The following is a 16,099-nucleotide window of genomic DNA, read 5'->3' on the forward strand; positions in this document are numbered from 1 at the left end:
GGAGGGCTACTGACTTTTGGGGGTTGATTTTGTATCCATCCACTTTGCTGAAAGTGTTCTCTGGTAGAATTTTGGGGGTCACTTATGGACACTATCATATCATCTGCAAATAGGGATAATTTGACTTTCTCCTTTCTAATGTGGATCACCTTGATCTCCTTTTGTTGTCTTGTTACTCTAGCCAGAGATTCAAATATTTTGTTGAAGAGATATGGAGAGAGTGAGCAGCTTTGTCTAGTCTCTGATTTTAGTGGAATTTTCTTGAGTTTCTCTCCATTTAATTTGATGTTGGCTACTGACTTGCTGTTTATTGTCTTTATTATGTTTTGGTATGTGCTTTGTATCCCTGATCTCACCAAGACTTTAAACATGAATGGGTGTTGGATTTTGTCAAATGATTTTTTGGCATCTAAGGAGATGATCATGTGTTTTTTCTTTCAGTTTGTTTATTACATTATTATTACATTGTTTATTACATGGATGAATTTCCATATATTGAACCATTGCTGAATTCTTGGGATGAAGCCAACGTGGTCATTGACAACTATATCTTTGATGTGTTTTTGGATTCAGTTTGCGAGTATTTTCTTGAGTAGTTTTGCATCAATGATCATGCACAAAATTGGTCTGAAATTCTCTTTGTTGGGTCTTTGTGAAGTATAGGTATCAAGGTGACTGTGGCTTTATAGAATGAGTTTGGTAATGTTCCATCCTTTTCTATTTTGTGAATTAGTTATAAGAGTACTGGTATTAGTTCTTCTTTGAAGGTCTGGTAAAACTCTGTGCTTAAATCATCTGGCCCTGGTCTTTTTTTGGTTGGGAGACTTTTGGTGACTACTTCTATTTCTGTAGGAGAAATAAGATTATTTAATTTGTTTATCTGATCTTGATTCAACTTTGGCAAGTGGAATCCATGAAGAAAATTGTCCATTTCCTTTAAAGTTTCAAATTTTGTGGCATACAGGCTTTTGAAGTAAGACCTAATGATTCTTTGTATTTCTTCAGTGTCTGGTGTTATGTCTCCTTTTTAATTTCTGATCATGTTGATTTATATAGGGTCTCTCTGCCTTTTAGTTAGTTTGGCTAATGGTTTGTCTATCTTGTTGATTTTCTCAAAGAACCAACTCTTGGTTTTGTTGATTCTTTGGATTGTTCTCTTTGTTTCTAATGTATTTGTTGTATTTGTTTCAGCCCTGAGTTTGATTATTTCCAATTGTCTACTCCTGTTAGGTGTTTCTGCTCCTTTTTTCCCCCTAGGGCTCCCAGATGTGTCATTATGTTGCCTATATCAGATGTTTCTAATCTACTTATGAAGGCACTTAGTGCTATGAACCTCCCTCTTAGCACTGTTTTCAGTGTGTCCAATAAATTCGGGTATGTTGTACCTTCATTTTCATTACATTTTAGGAAGTCCATAATTTCTTTATTTCTTCCCTGATGCAGTTGTCATTGAGTAGAGAGTTGTTCAGTTTCCAAGCTTGAATAGGCTTTTTGTTATTTCTATTGTTGTTGAAGTCCAGCTTTAGTTCATGGTGGTCTGATATGATACAATCTTCTTCTATTTGTTGAGGCTTGCTTTGTGATCTACTATATGATCAATTTTAGAGAAGGTTCCATGAGGTGTGGAGAAGAAGGTATAATCTTTTGTGTTTGGGTGAAAAATTCTATAGATATCTGTTATATTCATTTGATTCATGACATCGTTTAGTGTCATTATTTCTAGGTTTTGCTTCTGTTTCATTGACTTATCTCTGATGAACATGGAGGGCTGAAGTCTCCCACTATTAATGTGTGGGGATTGAGTGTGGTTTAAGCTTTATTAATTTTTTTTGCAAACATGGGGGCCCTTGAATTGGGAGCATAAATTTTTAAAAATTGCATGCCATCTTGGTTGAATTTTCCTTTGATTAGTATGAAGTGTCCTTACTCATCTCTTTTGGTTAATTTTGGTTGAACGTTTGTTTTATTAGATATCTGAATGGCTAAATCTGCTTGCTTCTTGTGTCCATTTGCTTGGGAAACCTTTTTCCAGTCTTTTACCATGAAGTAATGCATATCCTTGTGGCTGAGATGTTTCTTGAATGCAAAAGAATGTTGTCTTATTTATGCATCCATTCAGTTAGTCTGTGTCTTCTTATTGCAGAATTCAGACCATTGATGTTGAGAGATATTAATGACAAGTGACTGTTAAGTCCCTTGATTTTAAGGTTGGTTGTGATAGAGTGTTTCTGTGGTTATGTTTTGCTACTTTGAAGTTATCTGTTTCCTCTGTTATCTTGGTTGTAGTTTGTCACTTTAGGTTGGAGTATTCCTTCCATTAAACCTCTATAGGGCCAGATCTGTAGATAGGTATTGTTTGAATTTGTTTGTGTCATGGAATATCTTGTTTTCTCCATCAATGACTATTGAAAGTTTTGCTAAGTATAAAATTCTGGCCTGGTATCTGTGGTCTCTTAGGGTTTGCAGGACCTCTGCCCAGGCCCTTCTGCCTTTTATGGTCTCTACTGAGATGTTGGGTGTGATTCTGATAGGTTTGCCATTATATATTATTTGGCCTTTGCCCCTTGCTACCTTTAATATTTTTTCTTTGTTCTGTACATTTTGTGTTTTGATTATTATGTCGTGGGAGGGTTTTCTTTTCTGGTCTATTCTATTTGGTGTTCTGTAGGCCTCTTGTATTTTATAAACATCGCTTTCTTTAAGTTGGGGAAATTTTCTTCTATAATTTTGTTGAAGATATTTTCTGGGCCTTGGAGCCAGACGTCTTCTTTTTCAATTCCTATTATCCTTAGATTTCATCTTTTCATGGTGTCCTTGATTTCTTGGATGTTTTGTGCAGATTTTTTTCAGAGTTAACATTTGCTTTGATGATTGCATCAAATTCTTCTATTGTATCTTCTACACCTGAGATTCTTTCCTCCATTTCTTTAATTCTGTTAATGAAGCTTACCTCTGCATTTCCTGTTTTCTTCTCTAAGTTTTCTTTCCCAGATTTCTTCTGTCTGTGCTTTTATTATTTTTTCCATTTTCATCTTCAGATCTTGAACTATTTTTATTGATTTCCTCTTTCTAATTGTTTGCATTTTCCTGAATTTCTTCCAGTGGTTTCTTTATTTCCTCTCTCAGAGGCTTCTGTCATGGCCTCTCTAAGGACCTCGATCTGTTTGTATGAATCTTCCTGTATTTGTTTATGTATTTGGTTCATTTCCTATATTATCATCTTCACTACTAATGATTTAAGGTCATCTTCTTGTGCTTCAACTGTGTTTGCATTCCCAGGGTTGAATTCTCTGGGATAACTGTGTTCTGGATATGCCATACTGTTTTGGCTTTTGTTCTTTTTGTTTTTATGCTGTCCTTTAGTCATCTTGTTGTTTCTGATGTTGGCAGGTAATTTCTGGTGTCTTTCACTGGTCATTGAGAGTAGCTCATTGGTGAGTGTCTATAGGTTGAGATGCCTCACATGAGGGGATCAGGAAAGCCTTCCCTGGATCAGGCAAGTGACTTGGTTTCAGCTCCAGGGAACTTTCCTCCACAGCCTGGCCTCCCCGCTAGGCCAGCAGAGGCTTGTGCTCAGGAGCTGCAGCCCAAGTTTCAGTCTGAGATAGAGAAGGTACTATCTGCCTTTGACTGGACTTTGGAGACCCTGCCCTTGGCCACTGGGGCCCTGGGACCTTGGATCAGTTTGCTGGGAGCACGGGAGCCACTCGCTATCTTATGCTTTTCCCCATTCTTTCTCATCTTTCTCCAGCCTTGGGACGTAAGTTCATTCTGTCAGAGAGATGGGGAACTATGCTGTAGCCAAGAATGTATCCACAGCTACCTGTGCCCCCTGTGTGGGCCCTGGGTCCCTCTATGGACTGGCAGGGTGATCTCAAGTCAGATCTACCCCAGATCCACACTCTGAATCTTGCTCTGGGCCAGCAGACACTGATGTAGTTTGTAACCCGCAGTTCAGCCAGAGAGAGTATAGGTATCACCTGATAGGCTCTGCTGGATTTTGGAGATGCAACCTCAGGCCACTGGACCATGGGGTTTTCTGTGGACTGCAGGGGGTGGTCTGGGGCTAGATCCATCCATTCTCTTTGGTTTTCTCCTGGGACATCAGATCCAGATGCTGGTGCTTCAACACCTATAGTTCAGTCCCAGATACAGAGCCAGTGATGCTGCCCAAAGCAGCAGTTTAGAATCAGGTATGTAGCCAGTCTCTGGGGACTGGACACTCATCCTCCATGGACCAGTTGAATGACTGGAGGACACACCCACCTGTGCTGTGCACCATGTGGAGCCCTCTCACCTCGGGCTTTCCAGGTCATGTGGTCTTTAGCTCCAGCCCAGCCTCTAGGCTCTGCCTTGCTGTTCAGACACCTTGCATAGTTGGCACTGCCATCTTGGATCCTCTTTTTTTTTTCCATTTTCTTACCAGGATTCTTTTCAATATGAGCAACTTTCCCCAGAAGCTGCCTCCTAACACTCACATAAAGATCAACTTTATGAATAGGTCTCTACAAGAACACACCTTACTCTAGTGTTATGGCTAATGAGGTTATGTCTGAAACACGGTGCTGTTTCTAAAGCAACACACTTCCTGAGCCGTTGACTGCAGTGAATGTCTGCTCCTCTTCTATACAGTGCTTCCCCTTTCTGTGGGGGTCTGAGCTTCTCCAGCTCCAGTCATGTGGAGTCATACAGGGCCTCTTTAGGGGTGATCCTGTCTAATGAGCCCTGAAGCCATCCATAACACTGTTCATTAGTTTATTTTCATTGTTTAGGGAGTGTTTCTCATTTTGTGTGAAAGTAGGAAATGAATTAAAGGCCTAGGAAAACAGTTACTTTTCTGGCCATGGGTGGGGGTGATGTAGAAAGAGAAAATGAAACTAGGAGCTGAAAATCTTGCTTCACCACACACTGCCACCATGCTTGCCGTAGCTGCAACTTTGAAAGTTGACTCTCATCATCCTGTGTGTTTCATGTTTAAGACATGAACCCTCAACTTGCTGCTCCAGTAGCTATGTTAGCCTGTTGCCATGTTTTCCCCTCAGGACAGTGAAGAATTTTTATCCCTTTGGAATGATACCCCAAATAAACACTTCCTTCTGTACGTTGTATTAGTCATGGTATAGTGTCACAATAATAGAAAAGTAAGTAATGAGAAATGTGGTACAAGAGAACAGGCTATTTCTGTGACAGGCTTCATCATGCTACTTTTTAGTGGATTGTGGAAGGTTTCCATGGGTGTACCTGAAGAGCAATGAAAGTCTGTGAGAGCCCAAGAGATAGTACGGAGAGCAATGCAGACTGCACAAGCCTTTCTCAATAGATTTAAGAGAGGAGCAATACTAGGAGCTGGGTCAGAGACACAGCTACTATATTTTGACAACAAATGTGGTTCTTTCTGCCCATGTCCTAAGAATGCCCCTGAGGCTACAATTAAAATCATGACTGACTAACTTTTTGGTGAATTTTCAGGACACACTAATAGTGATTAGCAACTCTACAGTGGTACAGAAGAAATACAAGATAGGTACAGGGGAAAATGAATACCACAACCTTAGTAGTACAGCCAAGGTGGAAGAGAGGCTATAATTGTTAAGGGTATGAGTGGCAGTAAAGGAGAGGACTGATGTGCATGAGAATACAGTGTGTTCCGGGGGAGGGAGCTGGCAGGATCCTACCTACCACCCTGGGCTTCCAAAGAGAGTTTCTGCTTCTGGAAGGCAACTGTAACTAAAAGCTGATGGTAGTGTGATTCAAGGGTCCAGGGCCATGCCAAGCTGGTCATCATCCTGGCAGTGTCATCCATTTGCTGCTAGTTTCAGAGCTGAGAAACATAAGGGCTCAAAGTATCATTTCCATGGTCTCTGAGTACTAGTGCATCTATGTTCTATGTGGCAGGGAAGTCCCTAGGTGCAAGAGTCCCTGAGATGCCAAAAATGAAGCCTCAGAAAGGAAGCTTGTGTTGTGCTGCAGAACACAAGGTGTTAACCATGCCAAAGTCATGAGAATCTGCCAAGGAGAACTGCAGACTGGGAGTAGAAAGAGTCCAGGAGACATGCGTGTTACAGGCAGCAAAGCTGGAGAACCAGCTCCATTTAAGCCCTTTGACATTGGACACAGAGCTAGAGAGCTCAGTGTTCGATACCTGTTAAGTATAAGTGAAAAATAGATTAAACCTAGAGAAATTACAAAATTTCAAATAGTACTCTCCGAAAGGAGATTTCACTTGAGTGTCAGTGCTAAATATAAAATGTTATATGTAGTTAAGAAAATTATAGATGTGTATATAAACAAGTGTAAAATTCATGCATACACTTTATTTTCTAAAAATAAAAATAAAAACAAAAAATTGTCTCCTGTTTGAGTATAATTCTTAGGCTCAGAAATATAACATTACATATTTCAGTTCAGAAAATAAGATAAAGCCCCAAAAATGTTAGTTAGTCAATTCTGACTGAAAACTAATTGGTTTTCTTCAAAAATGTTTCTTCTTTTCCTTTAAAAATAGTTTGGGCTTTCTCAAACATATCTTAAACTTATCGATTTCTGTCTTCTGAAGCTTACACAGAGCTTAAAAGCTTTCAGGGGTTATCACTTAAGGATGTCTTCATTAAACCCCTCCACTCAGTGCTCAGGGAACTCTATAGGTGATGGCTAAGGAAACTGTTCCAGACGTAACAGGTCATATAAAATCAGAGAGTCTGTCTGTGTTAGCACACACAAGACCTGCATAGCTTCAAACAAGAGGGCTCCCAGCAGCGATATGGATATGGGGTCCCACTCAGCTCCCTGCACTGTGTTGGGCATGAGGAGGTCCTACTCCTAACCAAGAAGCTATTTGTACTTGATACTCACTAGCAAATGGAAAATAAGTTTTCTCCAATAAACTGTCATTTACGTATATCAACCAGACTAAAGAACAGGCCTTATGCCCGGGAGTAGTTGAACAATACAAAAATAAAAAATAAAAATAAAAGAAACTTTTTTTTTAATGTGTGTGCTTTTTTTTTTTTTTTTTTTTTTTTGGTATTGTTTTGTAAGAGAGCAAAAGAATATAAACTGCCTGAGAAGGAGGGTGGGGACAACCTAGGAGAAGTTGGGGAAGGAGAAAACATAATCAAAATATAATGTACAAGTTTTTTTAATTAAAAAGGAAGTATAGATGGCTCAGAACATAAGAACAATTGCTGCTGTTCAGAAGACTGAGGTTGGATGTCCAACATCCATGTCAAGTGGCTCATAACCATGTAACTACAGTAGCATCTGATGCCCTTCTCTAGTTTCTGCAATCATTTGCACAAACATGCACATGTACACACAGGTGTAACACATTTGAATAAACAAAGACCTTTGTTCAGATAGTAAACATTTTTGACTTCATAAATTCTCATCTATGAAATATATTTTAAATAAATATTGAACATATCTGATACATACATAACCCCCACAAGGATAATAACCCACAGGTTGAAAACTGCTGCTCTAAGCAGATGGTACCTTATATGAGGAAATTTTTAGAAGTCAGATTAGCTGGCTCATTCTAGGTAAGCAGCTACAACAAATGATAACATCTGAGAATGTGTAGTTTCTTATAATTAATAGGGCTAGAATATTTTAGTTTAGTAACACAAGGAAAAAGGTTTCCCACTCAAACTAACCAGCCGAAGAATACTTGTAAGAAAAACACTATCATATTCTTTCAAAATGGCTCACATGTAACAGTTTAAAATGCATTATTTTTAGAACAGGGTTATTTATGGAAGTTAAAATAGCACCCAATTAACAAACATGGGTTGGTTAGGTCTTCTATTTCTTGTGTTATTGTTTTTTTCCTACAAAATTTAATTCTTGTCTCTTAGTTGAATGTAATTGTCATAAAGGATTTTTTACACATTGGCTTATTTTTCTTTTCATGTCCACAAAATATAAAAAAACGCCCCTTCTTTTATTCCTGGTATCATTAATTTGTATCTTCTCTCTTCTTTTTGAAAATCAAATGTAAGGAAAGCTTATAAATTTCATTTATCTTTTCAACAAACTATAAAGTTGTTAATTGCTTCACTGTTTATCTCAAATTTCATTGTTTTCTTTTGCTTTTTATAATGCATGCTGCCTTTTTAAAAAAACAAATAATGTGTTTTCTATAGTTGCTGGATGTGGGTTCATTTATATCTGTATCGGTTAAGTTAATTGATGGTTTTTGTTTAAATATTTTATTTAGAATTTTCTTCATTATTTTAATAGTTTCCCTTTCTGTACTGGAGAGGCTCTGTCTTTATAAACATCTTTTCAGGAATGAAATTTGCCTTAAGATACACTTATCCCAAAAGCCAGAGTATTTCTTTAAAGATTTATTTTTATTGTTAAATATGTGTATAGGTGAAGGGGTTGTGCACATGTAGAACAGTAGTTGTGATCTTCCTGATGTGAGTGCTAAGCGACTGAACTAACATCCTCTCAGGAGCAGCATGTATCATGACCACTGTACAATATCTTCAGCTTTGATCCTCTCCTCTTAACGTAACCAACTAAGCCAACTAAAAATTACTCCATACAATTGGTTGCTTTATATTAGACTCTGTGATTTGTTCTACATATGAACAGTTCAGGGGCCACCTAAGAATTTGAGAAGAGCTTGTATTCAAACACAGAACTCTGCTGTTGGACTATTCTTCTTTGTAGGATTCCATAATCAGTTTCCAGCTACTCCACAGTCCCAGATTCTCCAGTCACACTAATAAATATATGTATCACACACACACTCACACACACACACACACACACACACACACACACACACACACGAACTGAACCTTTTCAGAAAATTTGCTCTACAAGCGAAAGGCCCTGATTTTAAATCTCCAGTATCCATGGAAAAAGCCCCACACCCACATTGTGGCACAGAAACAGGCAGATCTGGAGAACTCACTGGCCAGCCAGGCGAGCTGAAGTGAGGTTTTGGTTCAGTGTGAATCCTTGTCTCAAAGTAGCAAGGAGACAAGTAACAGAGGAAGGCACCCAACACGCTACTCCTGCCTTGGCGTGCACACACATAGATTCCCATGCTTGCACACATGCAACATACACATTGAGCTGTCAACAGCCTCTATTGCCTTATACTTCAGTATTAAAGCCACCAGGCATATTGTCAATAAGAAAAATAAACGCTAGGTTTATGTTTTCCCTCTGTTGGCTTACTCTTTTTCTGGCTTCTGTTCTGGCTTGATAGATTGTACTTCTTTCTTCTTATAAGGTCTCTAGAAAGAGTTGAAATAAGAGGAAAATAACTTGACTACCTGTAAATTTTTAATTTCATTTGTGTTGTTATATTTTCAAGTGGATAATAAATCTTTATAATAAATATATATTTATATTCATGATCTATATAATAAACCCAAGGAGCCATATAAATGCTACATGTGCTTAAAGCAGAGTAATTGCTGAATCTTCTTCAGTGTCTTTTGCACCCTGAAATATTACTCCTAATAATAATTTTAATGAGCGAGTATTTTTATAAATGTATTAGATAAAAATTTATTTGACTCTTTCTTACAAAAGAACTGATGAACATTTCACAAAATATGCCACCTATGAAAAATGAAAACTTTAAATCAGGTTAACGGGAAAATATAAGAAGAAGAATGATGAGGAATATTTTCTGATATTATTTGGTATGTCTATCAGATTTGGTTATCAAATTCCTAGGTATCAAAGAATTATGGACTAAAATACATTACTCTCAAATTCTTAAAGCCCTACCCCAAAGTATGTTTATATTTTTAGCAAATGCTTCCAAAAAAAAGTGTGAGATCCAGGCGTGAGGCCCTAATCCAACAGAAAAAAAGGAACAGTCACCAGAATAAGGCCATGTGATGACACAAGGCTAAAAAGGTTCAAACTAAGGAGAGAGAAATCCTCTTGCTGGCAGCTTAAGCTTTGACTTTGAGCCTCCAGAGTTATAATAATAATTAACTCTATTGGTTACACCATACACAACCCTAGAATACAAATGTAAAAATGCCCAGGAAAGCAGTTCAATAAGAGAAGCCATCTTATGCTCAGTGAAAAGTGTCTTCTACACGTAGTTCAAAAAATGACCAGTGTAAGGTGCCTGCGTCACTCTCAGTTCTTATACAACAATGTTTAATACACGTTTCTTATACATTCCTTTAATGCTAAGCAATGACCAGGCTATATGGGAAAATAATCACGTGCTCACTTTGAATAATTTGCCGTTGCCTCTGACCAGTGTGAGCCAAGAAGGAAACTGATCCATTTCAACCTCCTTATAATTGTTCATGATAATTACTTTGTATAAAACAGCTTTTGTAAATATATAAGGGTAAGGAAATTGAAGTAATCTTGATAATTGAGTAAAAAAATGAAGTCAATTCATGGAAGGTTTTATGGTGTGAGATAACCTGGTAAATGCATCTTTACAATTCACAGTTAATCTTCAAATGTGTTTTTGATAACTAAAGCTAAAAATATCTTATATAAGTTCTCAGAAAATCTGAAAGGCAATATGGAGATTAAAGATAAAGAAGTTACATATGTGCTGCAAAAATACTCAGTTTTAATAGCTAGGTTAGGTTTTTTGCTTTGGTTTTCATTTTGGTTTTGGTTTTTCGAGACAGGGTTTCTCTGTGTAGTCTTGGCTGTCCTAGACTCACTTTGTAGACCAAGCTGGCCTCAAACTCACAGAGAACCATCTGCCTCTGGCTCCTGAGTGCCACCATGCCCCGCATACCTAGGTTGTTTTTTAAAATGTTTAAATTATAGCTTGTACCCACAAAGCTAAGTTTCATTTTGTATTATATTTCTCTCAGATGCAATCTTAGCTGTACAGGTTCATACTCTCTCATAGCATTTATTTCTAAGAACTAAGATTCTTTTTTCTACAATTACTTTAGAAAACAAGAACATTATAAGTGAAGTCATATTATCTTTCTGGGTCTGGGTTCTCTTACTCGGGATGACTTTTTTTTCTAGTACCATCCATTTGCATGCATATTTCATGATAGCATTGTTTGTAACAGCTGAGTAATACTCCATTGTGTAAATGTACCACATTTTCTTTATCCATTCTTCAGTTAAGGGACATCTAGGTTTTTCCCAGACTCTAGCTATTATGAACATAGTTGAGCAAGTGCCCTTGAAGAATGATAAAGCATCTTTTTGTTATATGCCAAGGAGTGCTATGGCTGGGTCAAGATATATTGAGTTCTATTTTTCTGAGAAATTGCCATACTGATTTCTAAAGTGGCTGTACAAATTTGCACTCCAACCAGCAATGGAGGAAGGAGTGTTCCCTTTGCTCCACATGCTCACCAGCATATGCTGTCACTTGTGTTTTGATCTTAGCCATTCTGATAGGTGCAACATGGAATCTCAGTCACTTTGATTTGCATTTCCTTGATAGTTACAGATTTTGAACATTTAAGTGTTCCTCAGCCATGTGAGATTCTTCTGTTGAGAATTCTCTGTTTAGATCTGTATCCCGTTTTAATTTCACTATTTGATTTGCTGATGTTTAGTTTCTTGAGCTCTGTATATATTTCAGATATTAGCTTTTAAGTAAAGAATAATTATGCTACAATCTACAGACCCAGAGAGGGTAAGTAACAAGGAGGGCTCAAGGTATCACACATTGCAGATGGACTTCAAGTGGGTGGGGATGGGAACAGGAAAGATCAGGGGGAAGGAGAGAGTATTGGGAGAAATAACTGAAATGAGATGAGAGCATCTGGGGTAAAATAAAAATACTTACTGCAGTGGAAACTCCCTGGGATCTATGAGGATGACCCTAGTCAAGTCTCCTAGTAATAGGGGATATGAAGCCCTAAGTGATCATTTTCTGAAACCAGGAAAAGCTCTTAGCAATGGGACTGGGACATCAACCCATCCACAAAACTTTCAACCTACATCTGTCCTGCCTGCAAGATGTTGTGGCATAAAGGTGACAGAATGTATGGGAATGACCATCTAATGACTGGTTGAGGCCCATGCCACAAGAAGGAGCTCCTGCCTGGTGCTGCTCGGAAAAGCAGGAACCAGAGGCAAGATAGCCCAGAGACCCAGAATATAACCAAGCATGACTGGGCTGCGGGAGCCAATGAAGTGATTCCTAATGGCATTCTGCTATACTCATAGATCAGTTCCTAGCCCGATGTAATTAGAGAAGCATCATCCAGAGCAGATGCAGAGACCCATAGCCAAACACTAAGCAGAGTCAGGGGAGCCCTGCAGAAGAAGTGGATGAAGGATCGTCAGAGCCGGTGGGGTTGAGGACGCCAGGAGAACAAGGCCTACATAATTAACTGAACATAGAAACTGAAGCCACAAGTATGGACTCTGTGTAGGTCAGAGCTAGGTCCTCTGCATATACATTAAGCTGTGTGGCTTGATGTTCTTGTAGGACGCCCAGCAGTGGGAGTAGGGGTTATCTCTGACTCTTTTGCCTGTTCTTGGGACCCTTTTCCTCCAACTGGGTTGCCTTGTCCAGCCTGGATATGGATATCTGTGCATAGTCTTGTTGTAACTTGTTTAGCCATGTTCAGTTGATATCTCTGGAGCTTCTGCCTTTTTTTTTAAAAGAGAAACAAACAAGAGTGGAATTGGAGAAGAGGGGAGGTTGAGGGGAGGGACTGGAAGGAATGGGGGGAGGGGAACTGCTGTCAGCATGTAATATATGAGAGAAGAGTCTTTTAAAAGAAAAAAAAGGTAGAAAAGAAAACAAGAACATGGAGAACAGATTGGTACTTTCAGAATATCTGGACCATACTTTCTTTTTCAAGATGAACAACTACTCAAAAAATAATCATTTTAAAATTTATGTACAACTTATAATTGATACTAAACCACAACGTCAGATCTTTGCTGTTGCCTTTATGATGTTCCCTGACAAATATCTATTGCTAATGGCTCGTAAAACTTAATTTTTAATTTTTGTATTCCATACTTTTATGGGAACAGCTTTTGGCGTGGGACACTCTGTCCTTAGGTGAGGGCACTAAATTTACTTCTATTATGCTTTGTTCTCTGTCTTCCTTCTTGTTCAAACAAACCAAGTTGCAAGTTCTCCATAATGAAGTACCCAGTGTGAGGACCTCCCTCCCAGGATGCCTTCCTGTTCTGGCTCTTTCCTCTTCCGCAATCTCCCAGGAGTCACTTTCCCCATCTGTGTCCCTTTCTTATTTCCTATGCTATGTAGAAAAGATTTGACGACTTGGTTTTTGTTTGGTTTTCCGAAGAATTCGTTGTTTGTTTGTAGTTTCTTTTTTGCAAAGTGAATATCAGTTTGTATTAAGGGATTTCCCCCTTAGCTTTAGTCTTCTACACTCAAATCTCCAGTACACTCCGCCTTGGTATTTCCACCCCATTTTCTCTTGAAATGCCTTTTCTTTGCACAGCTGCCACCTGCTTCTTCAACTTCCTTAAGTTTCTTCTTTCTGCCTAGAAACACAGCTTTCATATTCCCTAAACACTTGGCTGAAGAGTATATAAGCTGTTAATAAAAACTCTTCTGACACAAATTTGAATTCTTTTTTGTAACAACCTGAATAGATTTATCTCCCATTACTTCCCAGACTCCTTCCCCCACATATTCCCTCAAATATCAGAACTAGCTGGCACTGAGACTCACTTCTGGAATTTACACAATATTATTACACCTCAGGCTTCTTTTTAGAAAAACAGCTGTCTAAGCCATCAATCCCCATCCTTTTTCCAAAATTTGTTTTTTTTCTTTCTGACAGTTCATCATAGTATAATAATTAAACTCTTACACTGATTAACTATAGAACTTCTCCAGCCTTTCACTTTGCATCTCACTGCTAGACAGATTGCTATTTTACTCTACTGCTGTGAATTTCTGAAATATATTTGCTATAAAAAGGTACTCTATAATTGAGACGCTATTCCCTAGTACCCCAAATGTGGTTAAAGGGGTATTTTCTGAGTCATAAAGAGTAGTCATAGTTTTAAACAGTCTTGTGTCCCTGCCACATATAAAACATATAAAACATGATATATAAACATATAATTCAAGGTAAAATGATAAGTTTTCAGAGACTCAACTGTTGTATATATATATATACACATCAAAATATGTGAAGTCAACTGAGAAGCTTTTCTGCCAGACTGGACTACCAACAGCAGCTTTTCCGTGGAAGTCAGCCATGCCCCCAAAACTGTGAAGGAGCCGTGATCTGCAGTTCTTACAGCTCTACTACTTGCAATCTGAGAAATGACTTGAACAAGAAAAACTGCCAATCATTGGCACACGTGCAGCATCAAAAGTCACCAGATACATTTCAGGGCAGATTCGTATAAGTCATTCTTTTTGTACTCGTGAAACTAAGAATGTCCCAGAATGCACAGGAACCACGGGCAAGCTTTGAAAGCATACAAGTACCTTCAACATGTGTGGTAAAACTCAGAATAAACTCATGTTTCTAAAACCTGCTCCAAGAACCGAACTAACCTCCATAGGAAAGGTGGGCTCAATCGCAGCACTTCGTTTTGTATCTTTACAGTAAAGGGGGCATCCCAAAAAAGAAGGCTGGTAGCTCTACACCAGCTATTGGTCTTTTAAAACAGGGGAAATTATACAAGGTGCTTCAGCAAAGCATCACTTTAGCCTCCCCGAAGAGCCAGCACTCAGGGATTTACTCCCTTACAGAGACTTTTGTTTGTCTTTTCTCATTCCGGATACTGAGCCTAGGGTTTTCCACATACCAAGGACACGCTCTACCGTCAAGCCACAGCTCCGTGTACTTGGGATTTAAACACAGCACTTAGATACAAAAGAGGATAGCTGACTGCTTCCCAACTAAATCTTTCCGAAAGACTTAGGTATTTGTAAAAAGTTTAGGAGAATGCCATTCTAGCAAATCCTAGCACCATACAAAAGTAATTCTAAAAACATAAAACTAAACTATACTTCTAATTAAATGACTGAGATAATAAAAAAAAAAACAGAATTTCATTCTAGTTGAAAGCAACAAAATGGTGAACTTACTATTTTATGAGTTTGGAGCTGTCTCTCTGGAAAATTGTGAGAGTTAATTCTCATTGTCAACCTTATTGGACTGAGAACCGTTAGGAGACTAAATAAGGTATGCTTCTGAGTCTGCCTATGGTGGGTTTCCAGAGACCAGAGATGATAGGATTCTAAAAGGCCCTGACCTAATGAATCGAACTAGTCCCTTGATGGACTCTGATTTGATGGTATCAGTAGAACAGTAAAAGGTAGGAGGAGATGTAACCTTGTTGAAAGACATATGTCACTGAAGACATGTCCCTGCAGCTATATATATTATCATATTATATTATATTATATTATATTATATTTATTATCTCAGTTTTCTGTCAGTCCATGATGTGAACCACTATACTCTACCTTACCTTCCTGTCTATAAGAGGCTGAACCCTCTGAAATGGTAAGCCAAAATAAGTCCTTCCTCCCCAAGTTGCTTCTGTCATGTTACTGCAGTGAGAAAAGGAACTAATACAGACATGATGGGGCAACTCCTGGTGGTCTAGCCTCTAGAATCTGGTCTTACTATTTTGCTTCTAAGCCTAGAGTTAATTTCTAACTCTCTTAATCTACCTAAATTGTAATTATTTAGCTAATACATATAATACATAAAATGTAAGCGTTGCATCTATCTATGAGATGCTGCATGATGACTCAACATTTGAACACTATTTAGCACTTGAGCCAGAGCAAATGTGTCTGTTTTTTCTCATACATCATTATTTTATTGTATAACATTCAAAATCCTTTATTCCACTTTCTTTAGATGCACAGTTTACTATCATCACTTAAAGACAGCATTCTATGCAGTAGTAACGTATCAGAATGCTATCTTAGCACCCACTGATAAACCTCTCCCAGATCACTGGCTCACTTATTGGTTGGAAACTTTGTCTCTATGGTGGCTAATTTCTGCTGCTCTTTGTTTATTATGGATATTAATATTATCCTCTGACCTAAGGTCTTACTAGAAAAGATTTTCCTGTATTTTATAGGCTGTTGATTCAGTTGACAGTTTCTTTTGCTAGTACAGAAGATTTTTAATTTCATGAGTCCACCTGT

At 38.2% G+C, this 16,099-nt stretch overlaps 1 protein-coding gene across 4 annotated transcripts in view; it reads right to left on the reverse strand.

The window, feature by feature from the left end:
• Window positions 1-16,099, reverse strand: part of IQCM (IQ motif containing M) — a 440,692-nt gene that overhangs the window by 217,798 nt on the left and 206,795 nt on the right. For all 4 annotated transcript variants that reach the window (XM_084755724.1, XM_084755722.1, XM_084755723.1 and 1 more), the window contains one exon: window positions 9,196-9,254. In XM_084755724.1, coding sequence (XP_084611850.1) covers window positions 9,196-9,254 — 59 coding nt within the window. The remainder of the gene's footprint in view (window positions 1-9,195; window positions 9,255-16,099) is intronic.

The sequence above is a fragment of the Acomys minous genome (assembly GCF_964271855.1).
Source record: "Acomys minous genome assembly, chromosome: 14".
Classification (NCBI taxonomy): Eukaryota; Metazoa; Chordata; class Mammalia; order Rodentia; family Muridae; genus Acomys; species Acomys minous.